The sequence below is a fragment of the Myxocyprinus asiaticus genome, chromosome 13, assembly GCF_019703515.2.
Source record: "Myxocyprinus asiaticus isolate MX2 ecotype Aquarium Trade chromosome 13, UBuf_Myxa_2, whole genome shotgun sequence".
Lineage (NCBI taxonomy): Eukaryota > Metazoa > Chordata > Actinopteri > Cypriniformes > Catostomidae > Myxocyprinus > Myxocyprinus asiaticus.
Window position 1 is genome coordinate 38052179 of NC_059356.1, and position 15189 is coordinate 38067367.

At 39.1% G+C, this 15189-nt stretch overlaps 2 protein-coding genes across 6 annotated transcripts in view; both read right to left on the reverse strand.

Annotated features, from left to right (window-relative positions):
• Window positions 1–912: 912 nt before the first annotated feature.
• On the reverse strand, window positions 913–4333 carry cdipt (CDP-diacylglycerol--inositol 3-phosphatidyltransferase (phosphatidylinositol synthase)). The gene is made up of 6 exons (XM_051714754.1): window positions 4166–4333; window positions 3704–3838; window positions 3465–3618; window positions 1959–2040; window positions 1761–1842; window positions 913–1573 (listed from the first exon to the last, which is right to left on the reverse strand). Exons 1-6 carry the CDS (start codon window positions 4206–4208, stop codon window positions 1428–1430), a joined length of 642 nt encoding a protein of 213 aa, XP_051570714.1. The 5' UTR covers window positions 4209–4333; the 3' UTR covers window positions 913–1427.
• Window positions 4334–6987: 2654 nt separating this feature from the next.
• LOC127450512 (serine/threonine-protein kinase TAO2-like) overlaps window positions 6988–15189 on the reverse strand; it is a 42315-nt gene continuing 34113 nt past the window's right edge. For 4 of the 5 annotated variants that reach the window (XM_051714698.1, XM_051714702.1, XM_051714701.1 and 1 more), the window contains 6 exons: window positions 14967–15170; window positions 13429–13668; window positions 12848–13069; window positions 11739–11921; window positions 10815–11328; window positions 6988–10784 (listed from right to left, as the gene is read on the reverse strand). In XM_051714698.1, coding sequence (XP_051570658.1) covers window positions 10408–10784; window positions 10815–11328; window positions 11739–11921; window positions 12848–13069; window positions 13429–13668; window positions 14967–15170 — 1740 coding nt within the window. In that variant the 3' untranslated portion in view covers window positions 6988–10407. The remainder of the gene's footprint in view (window positions 10785–10814; window positions 11329–11738; window positions 11922–12847; window positions 13070–13428; window positions 13669–14966; window positions 15171–15189) is intronic. The other variant, XM_051714700.1, reaches the window with a different exon arrangement.

The following is a 15189-nucleotide window of genomic DNA, read 5'->3' on the forward strand; positions in this document are numbered from 1 at the left end:
CTGTATGTTCGTTCAATGCAAGTGAATGGTGACCAAAATTTGAAGCTCTAAAAAGGACATAAAGGCAGCATAAAAGTAATCCATACGACCCCAGTGGTTAAATCCATGTCTTCAGAAGCGATATGGTAAGTGTGGGTTAAAAACAGATAACTTTATTACCATCAATCTCCATTTTCACTTTCTTCTTGTGTTTTTAGCAACTTGCATTTTTTGTGCATATTGCCACTTACTGGGCAGGGAGGAGAATTTATAGTAAAAAAGGACTTAAATATTGATCTCACCCTCATTGTTTCTCAGCCACACCTGTCATATCACTTCTGAAGATATGGATTTAACCACTGGAGTGTTTATGCTGCCTTTGTGTGCTTTTTGGAGCTTCAAAGTTTTGGTACCCAGTACCTACAGAGTTGAAATATTCTTCTAAAAATCTTCATTTGTGTTCAGCAGAAAAAAAGAAATACACATCTGAGATGGCATGAGGAGAAAACAAATTATGAGAGAATTTTCATTTTTGGGTGAACTATTCCTTTAAGCACATTTTACCCCCCAATTCTCATGACCAAACAGCATCCAGACGTTTAACTTGTACTATTCCCATTGTTTCCAATGACGATTCTCATTACCGTTACTGTATTACAGTAAAAAAAAACATGTTGTTGTAAGTTTTTTTTTTAAACTTAAAATAAGCAAAAATTAAAGCCAAGACCAAGAGAGTCCAATCTTGATATAAATACATTACAATATAAATAATATATTCACCTTGCAGTAATGAGAAGATCATAATGACCATCTTTTTTTTGCATTGCGTTAATGTGAATTGGTGGGTAAAATGTACGTAACTGCCCCTAAAAATAGGCTTCATTTTCCATATGCAAACTATAATTCCCTATTTGCTTCTTTTCATTTTGGAGAAAAAAAAATAAGACCAAGATATTTTCTTGACAGGTTTCGTGAAAGTCAACAGCATGTGTGTACAGGTGTGGAAATGTTGGTGTAAAACAAGAGCTATTCTAAATCCCCTTAAAATGATGCATGATTATTCTATTATCACAAATAGAAAAAAAAATACCAACAAAATAAAAATCAATATGACACAAAAACAAACAATGTACAGTAGTGCAACTAGTTTCATCAACAGCAATGAATAGCACAACTATAGAAATATGGATAAAACCTGAAAGGAATTTGCCCAGGTAGCATTAATAATCTATATTTTCAAATAAATATAAATGCTCAGTGAGCTTTGTGAGGTCCCATGATAGATTTCCTTTAGCTCTTCTGCACTGGCCTTCAACTTCTTTTTATTTTCGCACACACAGATGTCAACACACAGATGTCCACACTTTTCTCTCTTCTTATTTCCTTCACTCTCTTTTTGGTCTGCCTTTCTCCCTTCTTCCTACTTGGTTTCTGCTCTCTTGTCTATCTCACTGTGCTTTGCTCCTCTCTCTCTTACGGTCGGCCACATCGATGGCAGCCATGTTGCAGGAGGCAGAAATGAGATGGAGGAGACTAATGCCAGACTTCAGCAGACACACCAAACCGCAAATTCCAAGCAGCCACTGCAGCCACACTGGACACAAAGTGAGACAGACACAGAATAGTGGTTATTCTCACAAAGCACCATGAGATCATGTTATTGATATGTTATTAAGTTGTCATAACTTTGAGCCTTCATATGAATATATTAACACTTTAATGAATTATATTGAGGAGGGGAAAGATCTTGAAAGTGTAAAATTACAAAGGCTCATACTCACCTTGTGGTTCCTCGATGTAATACATTACATACAGTAGACAGTAGAACAGCTCATTCCCCATACACATAAAAAACAGCACTGGCTGTGAAAAAAACACTGATGTCAGGTATCTGATATCTGAACTTCTTTACAAAAGTGTGCATATATTAACAACAACCAGTTACTCTGGGAGTTCACGACTGTGTGTGAGCGTGTTACCCTGGATGTGTAGTACAGCCGCAAAATGGGATTGCCAGAGAGGTCAATGGTCTTGTGACTGGTGGCTCCTCTCATCATGGAACTGACAGAAACAACAACAGGACACTCTTATCATTAGTAGAGTTTCACCGATAGTGGATTTAGCAGATACCGATAACTAAGGAGGTGGTTGATGGAAATGGCCAATAACCGATTAATCGGCAGATAGCTTTTAAAATGGATTAATAGAATGTAAAAAAATTAATAAAAAATGTTTTAGTCTTTCCTTACTATGTCGGGCACAGACATAGAGGTTACAAGAGTCCAAAATGAATAAAATCCCATATCCCATATAAGTTTCCATATGGTCAAGATTTCCTTTGTATGCCCTCACTTTAATTTAGAACACTGATTTATCTAATCAAAATATGCATTTAAGTGAGGATGAAAATATAGATGAATACTGTCAATGATAAAATATTTAGATACAGAAAATTCCCACCTGGTGTCAAGTAAAACAAGGAACACAGAAGAAGACAAAAAAAAAAAAAATAAATAAACAACATCTGCAACTATCAGTGTTAATTTTTGCCGATAACCGATAGTTCTATCTATCGGCGCCATATAAAATATTTAGATGCAGCAAATCCCCACCTGGTGTCAAGTAAAATGAGGAACACAGAAAAAAAAACAAAAACAAAAAAACGTCACCAACTTTCAACTTTGATTTTTGCAGATAACCGATAGTTCCAAAAAGCAACTACTGGCAACAATTAATCGTTGAAACCGATCTATCGTCCTATCTCTAATCATTAGTACCAATTCATGGAGGACACCAGGGGCTCCAAAAAGCAACCATCGGCACCAATTATTCGGTGAAACCGATCTATCCTTCTATCTCTAATTATTATTACTGATTCATGGAGGACACCAGGGGCTCCAAAAAGCAACCATCGGCACCAATTAATCGTTGAAACCGATCTATCGGTCCATCTCTAATCATTAGTACTGATTCATGGAGGACACCAGGGGCTCCAAAAAGCAACTATTGGCACCAATTAATTGGTGAAACCGATCTATCGATCTCTCTAATCATATTACTGATTCATGGAGGACACCAGGGGCAGTACTAGGATGTGATCATTAGACCCAGCAATGAAGGATACACAAACCCTTTACCGCTGAAAGGGTGTAAGAGCTAGTGCCAGAGCCGTCCCCATATCTGGAACCATTCCACATTTTTCCATCAATGAAAAGGCAGATCAAGGCTAGAGAAATCTGCTTCATCCAGGCCTCCTGCTGGTCTCAAACCAGGGACCAGTAACGTCAGAGGCTGGATAACATCCTTACCAAGTACAGCTTTCATAAAAACAAAAACTCAAAACACTAAACAATCCCTCCCATTATCAATGAATCTGCCTACACTTTGCCTGATGCAACTTGAACTTTGCCTGATTTAGTTGATGGACACTCAAATCCTATTTTTGTCCCGCTGCCCAACTACTCCAGTACATGAGTTTGACACACCTGTGCAGGTGCAGCCAGTGGCTGGCCACGTCCAGACACATGCTGAGCTGGAACAGGAAAGTGTAGGATGGGTACAGCAGTGCGAGGTTCACCAGTAAACACATGGTCGCACAACGGTCTGTCAACATGTCCAGCATGGCGCCAAACTTTGTACCTACGGAAAGGGTGGAAATGGATGAAGAAGAGTGAGAAACAAAGATAGAAATACAAATGAACAGCAAAGAGCTGCAGATCACTACCTTGATTAAGAGCACGAGCAGCATGTCCATCGAAGGCATCCAAAAGGGCACTCAGCAGGTAACAGCACACTGCTGGGCCCGGGCAGCAGGGCATCAAGTAGAAGGATACCAAAGCCAGTACAATACGGGCATATCCTAGAGAGAGGAGGATGGTATAAGAGCATTAAAGTGTGCTGGCTGCAGTATGAATAGCCATTCTAATTACTTAACCATATCAATACTATATTAGTGGATGCATCTGCTTTATTAAATGAGCTTCGCTTTAGCGGATTAAAGTGACAGCCTATAACATCATATCAAACATGCGCAAGAACATTGTAAAAACATGTATATATGTGATTTCAGTTAAAAAAACAGTATTTTAGAAAGCTGCGGTTCTCTTTGCGCAAGTGACGCGCAGTCGAGTACATCTGCTTTCGGTAACTTGCTGTTAAGGACCAGAAAGAATGGATTTACACTCACCGATCAAATTTGGGACGAAAAGGAAGATGTTTTCTTCTGTCATGGTCACGTGCGTTGGGCTGTTTCAGTTTGGACGGAGCTCCCGTAGAGCAGAAATGTCTGTTCTTGGTTTCTATTTCCCTCTTCAACCCCTCCGGTTCGGTTGTGCTGGAAGACTGTGGAGAAGCGTGACGTCATGCTTCCTGTACGCGCGCACGCTGCTAAAGGAGTCCTCCCCTTTAATAAGCACGCGCTCCATCCTCGGTGTCAGAAGCGGATCACGCAGCACCCAAAATCAGCTGTGTCACTGACAGCACTGTGAGAAATCGGGGGATGGTGATGTGTAAAAAGTGTTCTCAAGTCAGCAATGGATTGGTAAAACTTGAATGGAACCATATGAAAAATCTCTCTTGTACTCACCTTCATGCCATCCCAGATGTGAATGACTTCCCTAGTGGAAAAACCAGCTTAAGCTGGTAGCTGTGTTTTGGATTTAAGATGGTCATGAGCTGCTCCAAGATGGTCATAAGCTGGTCGACCAGCTACCATCTTCCAAAAACCAGCTTGAGCTGGTATGATCAGCTGGTAGCTGGTCCAAGCTGGTCTCCCAGCTTGGACCAGTTTAAACCAGCTACCATGTTCCAAAATACAGCTACCAGCTTAAGCTGGTTTTTCCACCAGGGTTTCTCTCTTTCTTTTCTACACACACACAGACACACATGATTTTTAGAAGAATATCTCAACTCTGCTGGTCAAAACAATGCAAGTGAATGGTAACAAGAACATTGAAGCTCCAAAAAGGACATAAAGGCTGCATAAAAGTAAACCATATGACTCCAGTGTTTAAATCCAAACCTTCTAAAGCAATATGATGGGTATGGGTGAGAAACAGATCAATATTTAAGTCCTTTTTTACTGTAAATCTCCACCTTTGACCAGCCCCAGCCAGTAGGTGGCGATATGCCCGAAGAATGCGAATCGCCAAAAAACAAAAGAAAAATGTGCTTTTTGGACCTTCAAAGTTCTGGTCACCATTCACTTTCATTGTATGGACCTACAGAGCTGAAATATTCTTCTAAAAATCTTAATTTGTGTTCTGCAGAAGAAAGACAGTCATCCACATCTGGGATGGCCTAAAGTCGAGTAAATAATGAAAGAATTTAATTTTAGGGTGAACTATTCCTTTAAAAACTAATAGTTCTTGTCCTCATTGAGTTGCTATTTGTGTCACTATGCAGCACCCATAGCTGACTGTTATTTTACTTAAATGACAAAGTTTTGTTTACTGCCAGGGACTATATTTTCTAGAGGAAGGACGGTATTTAATGATATCACTTAAAAAATACATTTTAATAAGTTTGAGTCCTTAATTTTATTATGTGGTGACTGTTATATAAAAGCAATAAGGCATTCGAGGCTGTGCTATATTGTGAATATAGTCACAGCTGAAGGGGCTGCAGGCAAGGCCTTACTACCTTATTGCTTATCAATAGCGGTTTTAAGAGGGAATCAGCAAGAAAAAGGTTCAAATCAAACTCATGAAGTGCAGAGTAGACCATATATACCACAGTGGGTACTAGTGGAAAAAATGCTTCTATTTCGCATCCTTTTCAAATTATGATGCTTGATAAAGCCGACATACTGTTATTCTACAAACTTTTAGGGTTTTTACAAAATTCCAAAACCAAGATCAAACTTTCTAACACTACCTCCTCCTAGAGCTTTTAAGCTACATCCACCAAACTCAGCACAGACCTTCAGACTGTTCTGGAATAGTGTTCTAAATCTTTTCAAACTGATCGGACTTGTGGTTTTCACAAACAAGATAATAAAATCTCTGACTTACATTGACGGAATGTTCAAACATGCCAACGGAACGCTCTTTATTACAAACTCCAACAGTCAAAAATTTAAAATGTAAACAAAACCACAACAGGCCTTTGATCTGCTTGATGGTTTATCTGACTACGTGACAGTCTATCTGTCTGTCTATCTATCTATCTCGCTGTTTGTCTTACTGTCTATATAACCTTCAAACTTTTAAAACTAATTTAAACTTTTAGACTTTGTCAAGCCAATAAAGTTTAACCTATAGTAAAAATCAAAATAATGAAAACAATATGGTCAATGTCACAGATTTGCATACATTTGATTAGTGACCTAGAAATACTGCAGAATTTTAAATCTCTCATTTGATGATGCTTAATAGTTTCGAAGTTCTTGCAATTTTTCTTATTTTCTGGTTTAAATGGGGGAATCAAGTATATATATATATATATATATATATATATATATATACACACACACACACACATACATATATATACATACATAACATAACATAACTATAACATTTGCAAGTGTTATATTTTTAAAAGCTGAATTACTTTCACTTGGATCCATTATGTTTAGCTTACACCAATAAAACCACTTCTCCATAACCTCTTTTCAGCCTCATTTTATAGAAATTTCACCTCATAGTTATCTTGTACTGTTTTTGAAATATCTGAACTGTCATAATTTTTTTGAACGGAATTGTAACAGTATCCCTTGGACAAGAACATTAATGGAAATACTGGGAAACACCACATAAATGAATGTAAAATGACTCTTTGGCTTTGTGACTGGAACTAAAAATATCCCAGCACCAGAACCAACATGTCTTTTTGGCAAGCAACCAGTAATTTCCACTCAGTATTGCCTCTGTCTCTATGGAAACTGTCTGTCTTTTCTCTTCCTTCAGTTTCACCATGGTGATGGTACATACCAGATGTGCATTCTCGCCATTCAGAGAACAAGTTACAGGCGTTAACAACAGATGAGAACGGACCACACAAGAAAACTCATTTTTGTATCGGTTTTAATGAGTTGTTGTTAATCATTTTCTGTACAAGTTCCATAGCCCATGTGTTAAAGAGTTCTCCCGTACTCGTGAATTCACCTGAATGTTATTTGGCCTTTTTTTCTGAGCAATACAGTTCTCAAAACAACCATTCTCCTTATCACACTTTCAAACATCAATCTAATTTGCAATACATTTTAGCAGCGTACACACACGCTGTTTCAGATATCTGCAATAACAGTTTCATCTCCACTCTCGTTGGCTCCAACCATTCAAACACTGCAGGATGATGCATTCAGCAATTCAAACCCTTACCACATCTCTAGTCTCTACAGAAACACCCCCTCAAGAGGATACTCTAAGAATCCAGCATGTTTTCTGTAAACACATTACATGTTGGCCCAAAGCTACAGTTGGGCCGAGGTGTCGATTTCTTTCCTCTTCTTCTGCCTATAAACATTAGTAACCAAGAGAGGACATAGGAATGCTATGATGATTTGCAGAAATGGTACAAAACAGAAATGGAGGAAACGCTGAATGCAAGTGGGAAGTGATTGGCCAGGCACAGGAAAGTGAGGTACTGCATGTCTCCTAAGGAGAGCGAGACAGAGTTCTAGTGAACGCTGGTGTCTAAAGAGAGCTGGCAGTGTGGGAGCGCAAAGGAGATCAGTTTTCCCATGGAACAACAATGTCATGGGCAAAGTGTTTGAGACACTTTACAGTCGTCTAGAAACATTCTATACAGCTAAAATGTTCTCTTTAAATGTTCTGTACAGGTTTAATACTGGCTCTAAAATACTACTCTCCTGACAATTTACTGCACAATAGACTCCTCCCCTGAGATGTAACAAGAAATGCTGGGATAGGTAGTCTTTTAGTGTTTTTTTTTTTTCTTTCTAAAATGAGACTTACAAATTTCACTGGGACACTGCCAACATCTCCCACCTAGTGGTAAGCATTGATTAAAAAAAAAAAAAAAAAGTATTAAAAAAACTAGTAAAAAGAACAATGATAAAATTAGTGTAAAACACAAATATTACAGCGGCAGTAGTAGGTGTAATAATAACAACAGTATCTATTTTTTGTCTCACTTTCCAATTCACATAGCAAAATTATTACCCTATACAGAGGAGTTAGTGCTTGTATATACAGTAAACACACACTGTATAAGTACAATATAGATCAAAAGTTTTCACCAAGGAACAATCTTATGACTTGTTTGTCAGACTTTTGACAGGTGATGTATTATACACACGTGTCCTCATTAGTCATATATAAATGTCTGTTGTGTATGTTTGTATACAAATGGTCTCTGTACATCAGTCTCGTGCATGGTATTGTAACTCTCTTATGGACATCATATTTACACAGTCTGCATTTATAGAGAGTCAAGAATGGCTTACTCACCAAGCCAGATTCAACCGCATATCACATCCATGCTAAAAACAGATACTGAATTATAACCCAGTTAAAACTAACTGCATCTTAAATGGCAGCTTGCCCTAATAAAGACAGGGGGCGGAGTTGCTTTAGGTAAGCAGAGCCTCTAGATGGCAGTATGACTTTTATGGCATCATTTAAAAAATATACGCAATACAAAATAATTTCAAAATAATACAAACATGCCTCATGTCCTTGACTCAAATACAAATGTACAGTTTAAAAAAACATTCCTAATAGACATTCTTTTAGTATCGTTTTAGTGCTATCTACATAATTACAAATAATTCAGTTTAATCGCCATTTGCAGATCCTCAAGTTTACGTCTCAACTCCCTGAAACAAGTTTCTGCACATGCTACAGCACCTTTCTACTGCATCCGACTCGCTCTCTCTGCTCCCATTAGAGTAAAACTGACATTAGTAGGACTCATTATCTCTAGTCTCACAGATACTCCAACTGATGCAAATCAGACAGATTAAAAGAAGTTTGACAAAGAAGAAAACCCTTCTATAATTATTTACTCACCAATTATTTTTATTTTTTTTCTGCCAGAACCTTCACGCAGCTGTTTTCAACACAATAACAGTTCTTAGTAACCATGGGGTGTCAAGCTCGAAATTGGACAAAATAAACACCGTAAAAGTAGTCCATATGCAAGCAGCCCATATGCAAAGTCTTCTGAACGCATACCAAGCTTTATGTGAAGAACAAACTGAAATTTAAAGTCGTTATTTATTGATAATCTACCATTCTGCCCAAGCAGTGAAATTTCATTTGTGATCATGTTCATATTCAAAAATGTTGTATCAATGCATTGTCAAAAACAGCACTGAACTAGCGCATTGTCTGCGCATAATGGCCTAATTTGGTCTGTTCCTCACACAAAGCTATAGTGTATCTACACACTGACAGATGTGGTCACTGTGAACTGTCTATGTATGGAAAAAAGCTGCACAAAGATTCTTCTCTGTGTTCCACTGAAAAAATAACAGCATACAGGTTTGGAACAATATGAGGGGGACTGAATAATGACAGAATTCTCATTTTGGGGTGAACTATTCCTTTAAGAATAAAATCAGCCTTGATTCGAATTGTTTTCAGCTTCATATGATCCAGGACTATACCTAATAAAATATCTGGAAACAATGTTTTTGAGTGTTCAAATTCAAATCTTAAACTGTTAGGTGTGCAAGTTGGACTTGAAATAGCAGAACTCAAGTGTTTGTTTGATGGTTTAAGAGTAAAATAAACTCAAATGAACCAGCAGATGAAGAGCCCAATCTACAGTATTGGCACCACTTATGTTATTCTAATCCCTTCCCTCCCACACACTCAACAGTTAACCTCTCTGTTCCTGGTGCAGTACATCTATTCACATATTCCTCTCTTTTCTTTTCTGTTGCAGATCTAAACCCTGAGACCTTCTAAATCCCTATCACTTGGTAACCCTGAGATCAATCATCTTGTAAGTAAAGGTGTTCCCGTCTAAATACTGTTAAAAGTAAATCGGTCCTCACCCTCAACTCTCTGTTTAACTCTTAAATGAGCTACATAAACGGCCTTTCCCCTTGTACAAATGTACTGAAGTACAACTATTTCTCCTCTCCTGAACTCTTAAAGGGAAAGTTCACCCAAAAATGAAAATTCTGTCATCATTTACTCACTCTAATGCTGTTCTAAACTTTCTTTCAATGGAACACAAAAGAAGATGTTTGACATAATATTAGTCTCCATTCAATTTCATTGTATGAAAAAAAAAAAAAAAAAAAAGTGCAATAAAAGATTGGCCAACATTCTGCCTAACAACTCCTTTTGAGCTTCTTCCTTTTGAGGAAGAAAGCCAGTCATACAGGCTTGGAGTAAATGACAGAATTTTCATTTTTGTGTGAACTATCCCTTTAAGGTAAAGCCACATTTTACACTCTAATACCTCCCCCCATAAGTTCAACTGCAGCATTTTAACCTCCTGCTTGACCCTCTATGAGTAGGAGAGGTGGGATCCATTCGAGATGTGCGATGTTACCGATGTACTCCGACTCAAACCACCATCCCCACCCGGCCCTCCGCCTGAGGCGGTCCTCCGAAGGGGCCCCGGACTGTTCCTGAGAGCCATCAAGCTGGGGCCCCTCACAGCCAAGCCCTCTCCCCGTCCTCCATAGCCACTCTGAGAGGATGAAGAGGAGGAGGATGAAGGAGGAGAGGAGGAGGAAAGCAAGATGGGTGGAGGAGGAGGAGGTGGAGGGAGGAGGGCAAGGGATTGGGCAGAGGCATGGGAAGAAATGTGATGTGAGTGGCCATGAGAGGATGAAGACGAATGGTGACTCCCTCCTCCTCCTCCTCCTCCTCCTCCTCCTCCTCCTCCTCCTCCTCCTCCTCCTCCCCCACTCCCCCACTCTCTCTCTCGGCTGTCACGGTACAGATGAGGCGTGCTCTGGTGGTGGTACTGTTGCTGCAGGTACCGGAGGTGATGATGCGAGGATGACGACGATGATGCAGGTGAAGCAGAACAGTGAGAGCTGGGAAGGCCGCGGGCGCCCATCCTGTCTAAATCCCTCTCTCGATCTCTCTCATGACTGGAAACTTGCTCCCCTCGGCTGAATCCGGCTGTACTGTTCTGACTTCGCCAGGAGGGTGGCGCCGCTGAGTTTTGGACTCCGTGACTCCACTGGCTGCCTGAGCGAGGTACGGGACGGGACGGCCAGCCCCCGGGCCCTGAGGAGGGAGGGTTGGGGTAACCCTGGTTGTAAGCCTCAGCAGGGATCCCGCTCAAAGCCATGTTACTGAATCCCAGACGCATGCTCTCCGAGTCAAAGGACTCGATTTCTCGAGCCTGATGCTCAAGCAGTGCCCGGATCCGCTCAGAGCGCTCATTCTGCAGAGACAACATCTCCTCCTCAATCTAAAAAGACAAAAGGGTGACAGAAAGAGAAAAAAATTACAGATAAGGGTGGAAGAGATACTGGCTGTTTTCCAAAACTTAGCAAACTTTTTACATTTGAAGGCATCACAGGCACTTTCCCAACCAGAAAACTGTGCCAAAAGATTGGCAGCATGTTAAAAAAATCCACCCAAGACAGCTAACGAATAGTACAATGTAATTAATGTATTAGAAAATTGGCTATTTTTCTCAAAATTGTGTGCCTTGTATGTACTTCATTCTTTTTAGAGAATCAGATTGATAGCTTAGCAACATGCTAATGAGTCAAGTCTCTTGTGTGCTTTTTGTACAGACTGCTGTTTGAGTTGGTGCTTATGTAGAGCGTTCCAAATCACTTTCATTCATATTAAATCCCTTTATCTCTCTCGTACCCTCTGTTCAAGTAGAGCTCTCCGTATAGACACCCTCTGCTCCAGATCTTTGGCCTCTCTCTCGTGTTGTGTGTCCGTATGCATTTTTATTTTACTCTGATAGGCATTCAGCAGCTCCAATTCCTGCTGTAGCTGCATGCGGAGCCCTCGGTACTCCTCCTCTTGCGTCTCATCCAATCGCAGCTGTTGGGCAAAGAGCAAAGAGGCGGGCTTTCAGTAGAGAAGCAGCCAATGAGGGGGTTTAGGTATAACGTGGAGGTTTTGGGATGAACATTATATCTCATGAAACATGTAAAGAACATGTCCCTGTCATATTTCACCCCATAGTCAAAAGAATAAGAAATTATGCCGCTATTTTGTGTAAATAATAATAAAAAAAAAAAGGGTATTTTGAACAAAATGAAGTCTATTCAAAGGACCATTAAGATTTTTGAATTGTGGCATAATTTTATGACAGGAAAGCACATTTCCTCAACCTTTCCTCGTTACATAATGAAAAAACAAAAACTATCTCATACTAATGGTTGTAATGTGGAAAAACAAAAATAATATTTAAATCGTAAAGAATTGATATACCATGGAAGCATTTGTCATACTGCCTTTAAATCATTGCTTTTCCATGACATTTAAATGGAAAAAGTAATTTATTACAGTAATGAGAATCACCATTGAGAACAATTTATCCAGATACATTATGGTAATGAGAATTTGCAAGGGAAATGTGCTTAAGTGTCAAGAAAATAGTCACAATGCAGAACATCACTCTTTTTTAATTGATTTTGTCACTTTTTATTCTTATTTTTTGTTCTTAATTGATTTAAAAATTTATTTTATATTGTATTTCCTTTATCATTTTTATGTAAAGCACTTAGAATTGCCATTGTGCATGAAATGTGCTATATACATAAACTTGCTTGCCTTGCCTTAAAATAGGCTAAATTTCCTTAATGCAATTTTTTTTCTTTTGGCTTTGGGGTGAAATGTGACCTGGACAAGTTCTTGACAGATTTGTGAGATTCACACATGCACGTGTTTGTATACATGCATTATTCTTGTTATTCAAAGTGTGCGCCAGTGAAAGTGAATCATTAAAGATGGTCTCTCCTTGCCTTACTCACAGCCTGTGTGGACAGCATGTCTTTGATGGAATGGTCGTACTGCTCGGCCAGGATGGCCAGTTTACGTGTTTGCTCCTCTTTGAGTCTCTTCAGGACAGTCTTATGCTCGGATTTGGGCGTGGTCTCCAGCAGGTGGTTCCGCAAGGCTTTGTACTGCCGTGTCTGAACCTTACAGGTGTCTTGGAACTGACGCTTGATCTGCAGCTCTTTCGTCTAAGAGAACAAAACCCAAATGACAAAATGCATAACTGATAATTCAATTCAACCTCTAAGCAAACAGACCTCTTCACAACATCTGGCCTGTATTATCAACATTGTCGAAATGCTTGTGCAGGTGTTGGATTATGAGTGTATTTAGACAGTTGGATTTTATTGAACCCCTTTGTGGCATCTCACCCTTTCAACTGCCCTAACTGACAAACTCTTTTCACTCCTTTTTTTCATAATCAAATATCCAGAAGTGTACAGCAGGGTTGAACACCATTCAGAACTGAACTAAGAAAGCCTTTCAAATTCCATGTTTAAATCCTGAATTTGAATTGAGGTGGTATTCATTTGGAAGTCCCCCTCACCTTTAAGCACTTGGGTTGCTGGCGAACCTCCACAGCATGTTTCTGAAGAAGCTCCTGCTCACGCCGCTTATTGTACTCCATCTGATTGGCCAGTTCGCTTTGGTGCTGTGTGCGGATCAGTTCGGCCCGAGTACGCTGGACCATTGCCAGCTGCCTGAACTCCAGCTCCTGAGTGGACTCATGATGTCTCAACAGCATAGCACACTCTAGATCCTTCTGGGTCTGACGCTTGTTCAGATCCTACAGGGAGGAGAAAAAAAGTAAAAAGACCAAATAAATGAGTAGAACCTGTGATTAAGTAGATAATATGAAGTGCTCGTCAACCAATAAGGGGCTTTCAATGGCCATTTCCAAAATATTGAGAGCTGTGTCCAATAATGATAAAATTTGTCATACAAGAGCCAACAATATTTGCAATACAGCCTATGCAATCTTAAAATGGTGAAATAACATCTAATAGTAACTTATAAATCAATTCTATATATATATATATATATATATATATATATATATATATATTTTACATTAAGCTCAAATGTAGTATTTTGATCTAGAATTGAAATCAGGTATAATTATATAATGTACAGTAAAAAAAAAAGTTGGAAGAAATGGAATAAAACCTAAAAGGAATAGTTCAACCAAAAATTGAAATTCTCTCAACATTTACTCACCTTCATGTCATCCCAGATGTGTATGACTTTCTCTCTTCTGCAGAGCACAAATGAAGATTTTTAGAAGAATATTTCAGCTCTGTGGATCCATTCAATGCCAAGTGAATGGTGGCCAGAACTTTGAAGCTCAAAAATGCACATAAAGGCAGCATAAAAGTAATCCATACGACTCCAGTGTTTAAATCCATTTCTTTAGAAGTGATTTAATAGGTGTGGGTGAGAAACGGATCAACAATGACGTCCTTTTTACTTTAAATGTTCACTTCCATATTCTTCTTTTGTTTTTGACAATTCATATTCTTCGTGCATTTCGTCACCCACTGGTCAGGGAGACGAATTTATAGTAAAAAAGGACTTAAATATTGATCTGTTTCTCACCCACACCTATCATATAGTTTCTGAAGACGTGGATTTAACCACTGGAGTCGTATAAATTCCTTTTATGCTGCCTTTACTTGCATTTTTGAGCTTCAAATTTCTGGCCACCATTCACTTGCATTGTATGGACCAACAGAGCTGAGATATTCTTCTAAACAAATCTCCATTTGAGTTCAGAAGAAGAAAGTCATACACATATGGAATGGCATGAGCTTGGGTAAATGTTGAGAGAATTTTAATTTTTGGGTGAATTATTTCTTTAATTACTTTTGAAACCTGGTTGGCCAAAAAAAATGCATGATGTTTGAATTAGAATCAGTATCAACGTGATCTTCCGATATCAGCCTAATCAGACCAGATGCAGATATTTTGAAGTAATACAAATAAAATAAAAGACTAATACTAACTGATACCAATATGGTCTCCGACACAGTCATGCATCTCTACCAAAGAGACAATCACTGATAAACACACTCATGTCGGCCTCACCTCTCTAAGCAGGTCCTGCTCCAGATTGTGCCTGGCTAGCAGCATCTTCCTCTTATACTGTCGGCATTGCAGTTCGTAATACTGCCTCTGTCGCCGTAATAATGAAGCCTCTTCCTCAGCCTGGAACTGCTGCATACATTCCTTCTGCCTCACCAACCATTCCTGCTTCTCTCGCTTAGGCGTTGACTGGTTCTCACTCAGCTCCTGTTGCCATGGGGAAGGA

What these genes read in the sequence shown, in the direction of transcription:
- cdipt (XM_051714754.1), bottom strand. Translation starts at nt 4,208, where the DNA reads ATGACAGAAGAAAACATCTTCCTTTTCGTCCCAAATTTGATCG. An exon ending in GGCTGTACTACACATCCAGG is followed by an intron (nt 1,843 to 1,958) that starts GTAACACGCTCA and finishes TTTTTTTCACAG; the next exon opens with CCAGTGCTGTTTTTTATGTG. An exon ending in TTACATCGAGGAACCACAAG is followed by an intron (nt 1,574 to 1,760) that starts GTGAGTATGAGC and finishes CTTTGTGTCCAG; the next exon opens with TGTGGCTGCAGTGGCTGCTT.